Source organism: Scophthalmus maximus, chromosome 13 (genome assembly GCF_022379125.1).
Source record: "Scophthalmus maximus strain ysfricsl-2021 chromosome 13, ASM2237912v1, whole genome shotgun sequence".
NCBI classification, from domain to species: Eukaryota; Metazoa; Chordata; class Actinopteri; order Pleuronectiformes; family Scophthalmidae; genus Scophthalmus; species Scophthalmus maximus.
In genome coordinates this window covers 1,290,001-1,295,000 of record NC_061527.1, presented here as the reverse complement: position 1 = coordinate 1,295,000, position 5,000 = coordinate 1,290,001, and the positions used below count along the sequence as shown (strand labels likewise).

At 45.7% G+C, this 5,000-nt stretch overlaps 1 protein-coding gene across 2 annotated transcripts in view; it reads left to right on the top strand.

Annotated features, from left to right (window-relative positions):
• Positions 1-5,000, top strand: part of pik3r3b (phosphoinositide-3-kinase, regulatory subunit 3b (gamma)) — a 173,514-nt gene that overhangs the window by 50,380 nt on the left and 118,134 nt on the right. For both annotated transcript variants that reach the window (XM_035646652.2, XM_035646654.2), the window contains one exon: positions 4,692-4,766. In XM_035646652.2, coding sequence (XP_035502545.2) covers positions 4,692-4,766 — 75 coding nt within the window. The remainder of the gene's footprint in view (positions 1-4,691; positions 4,767-5,000) is intronic.

Here is a 5,000-nt window from a genome sequence, read left to right as displayed (position 1 = left end):
GTGTCTCAGTAATCATGGACCTGGTCGCCGGGAGACGGGGGCTTCCTCCTCTGGTTGTCATGGGAGATTGGCGAGGAGGAGGAGGAGACGGAGGATTTAGGTTCACTGGGCTTAGCCGCTGATCTCAGCTCTGTGGAGGGTCTTCACATCCACCACGTCAAAGCTCCTTGTTATCAAGGTGAATAGGTTTTTAATGTGAAGACATTTTTTACAAGACTTCAGTAAAACATTTATTGTCTTTGTTTTCAAAATCTGTTTCTTTGCTTATGAGTCCTCTTCTTGGTCGCGTGTTCACAAACCGTTTGCAGTGATACAGTGAAATTAGAGCATGAAAATCTGAAAATCCTTTATGATTCATGATTTTATTAAGAATCCTGGACTCAACGCAAAACATTAAAAACCAAAACCACCACACCTTTAAGAAACTTGAAAAAAAACTATAATATTACAATCTAAAAATAAATATGACAAACAAAAAGGTGTCGGAAAACATATTAGCCAATGAGTTTCATATTCATACACCATGTACCATGAAAATTAAATTATTCATCCATCCATCCATCCATCTATCCATCTATTCCTCCATCCATCTATCATCTATTCATCCATCCATCCATCCATCTATTCATCCATCCATCTATCCATCTATTCATCCATCCATCCATCCATCTATTCATCCATCCATCCATCCATCTATTCATTCATCCATCCATCCATCTATCCATCCATCCATCCATCCATCCATCTATCCATCTATTCATCCATCCATCTATTCATCCATTCATCCATCCATCTATTCATCCATCCATCCATCCATCCATTAATCTATTCATCCATCCATCTATTCATCCATCCATCCATCCATCCATAATCTCTTGGGAAACATTCAACACGAGCATCCACACGATGGATAATATTCACGTTTCTTTCTGTATCTTCAATTAAAAAAAGACAAGTGAAAGCCGCTGAGGTCAAAAAAAATCTTCTTGGTGAAAAAAGAGGAAGGGAAGTTGGAGAGAAAAACAAAGAAGAGTGAACAGAACAAAGAAGAAAGAGGAAGGAGAGGAGAGAAGACTCGCAATCAGGAGGAAGAGGAGGAGGAGGAAGAGGAGGAGAATAATTCCATGAGCAGCGGCAGAGAGGAGGAGATTGTCATTTCCAGCCTTCGTATTGGAAACAGGATGCGTCCGTCACGCTCCAGCAGCCTGCGGGTCGTCACCTCGACTCCTCCCCTCATCGCCTCATCCCTCGCTCTCTGTGGGGTTTGTTGTGAGTCTTCCACTCGCCTGCCTGTCGCTGTCACATCCAGACCCCGGGTTCAGTTCGACGTCCAGGCAGAACCAACGGAAGACTCACAACAAACCCACAGAGCGAGAGAGACGTCGTGGTCCGTTCAGGGGCGACACACGGAGGGCGTCGGGTCCCGACCCCGGGGACGGAGAGAAAACGGGAAGGTCGTCGGTCAAAGCTCCGACTCGCAATATTTTCAAATTTATATTAAAGTTTATATTAAAGTCTGTGACTTTAACTTTCACCGACAAAACAAAACACCATCGTCTTATTCATCACGTCGCAGTTTCATAACAAATCTTTTTGCTGTTCATACTGTATGTTTTGCACGTTGCGTCGCTGTAGAGCTGTGTGCAGCGCTCGCTGCGTCGCTCGCTCGCTCGCTCTCACCGGGAGAAATCCCTCCACGTCGCTGTGTCGTCAAAACATCCGTTAAGTTTTTTTCCGCGTCCTCGCAGGAAGTGGGTCGCCCGTCGCCGCGTCTTCGGCTGAAGGTCTGAACGTTCCCGCGACGTGATCGAACTGCAGTTCTCAACAGTCGGATTCTCTGATTTCAGCTTCTTCAATGTGAATATTTTCTGGTTTCTTTGCTCGTCTGTGACAGTGAACTGAAGGTCTTTGGTGAGAGGACAAAACAAAACTTCATCTTGGAGTTTTAGGAAAGACGATCGTCATTTTTCAATGCATTATGAAAATGATCGTTAGTTGTAGCTCTCTCTCACTTTCCATCCTTCAGCCATTTTTAATATTTCTAACAAGTGGTATTAAAGTCCTGAGCCTCCTGAACATCAGCCGACTGATCCTGGACCTGCGGCTCGGAGAGGAAACCGACCGCAGCCCTGTCCAGGCCGCTCTGGAGTCAGCTGCCCCCTGGTGTCACTGCGTGTTACTGCAGCTCTCCGAGTCTCTGCTGTGAAACGTCAAGAATAAAAGAGTTCCGTCGTTTTCCTACTCGATGTTTAGGTATTTGAGCTGAACGTGATTTATTTTACATCAACAGAGAGAGAATCTTCATACGTGACTCATCTGAAGCTCCGTTACTGACGGCAACTCAATCAAGAGACTGTGTGTGTGTGTGTGTGTGTGTGTGTGTGTGTGTGTTTTGTCATTTAGAATTGAAATGAACAGCGGTTCAGGGTCTTACTTCATGAAGCCAATTCCTCTGATCAATAAATCATTTTCAACCGTTGCTGATCGGGACCACAGCTGTGTGTGTGTGTGTGTGTGTGTGTGTGTGTGTCAGTGCAGTATGAGGTCTATGCAGTTGCAGTATAGAGAAATGGAGCATGTATTAATGACAGAACACCTCAGTGACCGGGGGTTTACACACACACACACAAACACACACACACACACACACACATCCTCTTACACACACATCCTCTTACACAAACACACACACACACACACACACACACACACACTGTGCGGTGTTGTGCATCTCTCATCTCTTTGTCTCTTGTTTGTGCAGTGTATGTTTACGTGTGTGTGTCGGTCGGACTTGCAGCTCTGTGTGTGTGTGTGTGTGTGTCTGTGTGTGTGTGTGTGTGTGTGTGTGTGTGTGTGTGTGTGTGTGTGTGTCGGTCGGACTTGCAGCTCTGTGTGTGTGTGTGTGTGTGTGTGTGTGCAGCTCCATACATTCTCTATAGGAGCTGGTACAGTAGGAGGATCTGCTGCCGCAGAGCCGAACATCAGCTTTTGTCCTCCTCCCTCTCCTCCCTCTCTCCGTCCTGCTCTCTCCATTCTTCCCCTCTGTCCTCTTTGGTTTGTCGTCTTCCCTCCGTCTCTTTCCCTCTTCCTCGTCTCCGTTGTCTTTGTCTGTCCTTTGTTCTCTTCTTTTTCATCCTCTTGTCTTTTGTCTTCTTCTCCTCCTGCTCTTTTTTTTTTCTGTTATCTGGAGTTTCTCTGTCGTCTTCCTCTGTTCTCTATCCGTTCCTGTCTTCTTTCCTCCCCCTCTCTTTCTGTACGTCCTGCATTCTCTCCTCTTTGTCCTCTCACATGCTTCTCCTTGTCCTTTTCTTTTTCTCACTTTTTGTTTCCTCTCCTTTCCTCTTTTTTGTCTTTTCCTCTTTCCTCCTCTCATCTCCTCCCCCTCTTCCTCCTCATCCTCTCCTCTCTCATCCTCTCCCCTTCCTCTTCCTCATCATCTCCTCTCTTCCTCCTCTCTTCTCCTCCTCATCCTCTCCTCCTCTCTTCACCTCCTCATCATTTCCTCTCTCCCCGTCTCCTCCTCTCTCCTCTCTTCCTCCTCCTCCTCTCCTCATCTCTTCTCCTCCTCATCCTCCTCTCCTCTCTCATCCTCTCCCCCTCCTCCTCCTCTCCTCCTCTCGGTGAGATATTGCCTTGATGATGTGTTGTGACGGTGACGTTAATGGAAGCACTGTACATTTCACGACCTATATGTCCGGAAATTCCTCTGCGTCTTCACATTGCTCTCTCTCTCTCTCTCTCTCTCTCTCTCTCTCTCTCTCTCTCTCTCTCTCTCTCTCTGTCTCTCTCTCTCTCTCTCTCTCTCTCTCTCTCTCTGTCTCTCTCTCTCTCTCTCTCTCTCTCTCTCTCTCTCTGTCTCTCTCTGTCTCTCTCTCTCTCTCTCTCTCTCTCTCTCTGTCTCTCTCTCTCTCTCTCTCTCTCTCTCTCACACACACACACACACACCTGTGACAGTAGGCACGGCCGTGGTTCAGATAAACAACATCAGCAGCAGATACAGGTCTTCACACCTGTAACACAGAAGATGAGTGCGTGTCGTCGCTTCCTGACGAAAGATTAAAACCGTTATTGGATCGTCGAGAGTCGTGAGAGTGAAACAAGGTTTAATGTCTTTTTACTCCATCTGATGTTTTTCATTCACCTGTTGTTTCCTCTGACTTGAACTTGTTCGTCTTCAGTTCAAGGTTATTTCATGTGCAGACAAACATTGTTGTATAAAAGTCTCCACTTGGTGTTTTTCTCCTCGACGCTCAGACGTTCCATCGGTGTGAAGTTTCCTTCCAGAGCTGAAACTATTAGAGACCATTATATTTTTTACAGTTTGACGACAATCTGAATATTTCTGGGTTTTGGACAAAACAGAGTTTTCCTTCAACACATAAACAAAACTTACTCAATACATTCTGTTTTGTCTCATTTGGTAAGACATCCGTGTGTGTGTGTGTGTGTGTGTGTGTGTGTGTGTGTGTGTGTTTTTCCTCTCCCTAATATGCAGCTAAAAAATAAGCTGTAATGCAAAGCAAAGGAAACAGGCCCATTAAAAATGAATCAAGGAGTTTACTGTACATCATCTATAAGTTATTATTTGTGAGTGTCAAAAGAAAGAGAATCACGACGAGATGCGCGGTTGTTTTTGTTTGAATTAATAATGATAATATTCATCTTTCTCTGTCTCGCTCTCTCTCTCTCAGGTGTGGAGGCGGAGCCTCTGTCCGACGCGGCTCCCGTGGTCGTTTGGCGACTCGTCGAGGCCGTCGACAAACACGGTGAGAACACACACACACACACACACACACAGACCAGAGAGGAAACAACACTTAAAGGAGCAGTGCAACACTTTCTGGGAGTGAGATGAGACGGACGTCTTTATGAACTCACCAGTACAAATCCTTTAGCTTAAAGACTGGGCAGCAAAGGGGGAAGCAGCGAGTGTGGCTAACACTGCTTGTTTAAAGCTACAATGTGTAATATTCCGAAGGGAAGGAATGTAGCTCCATGAG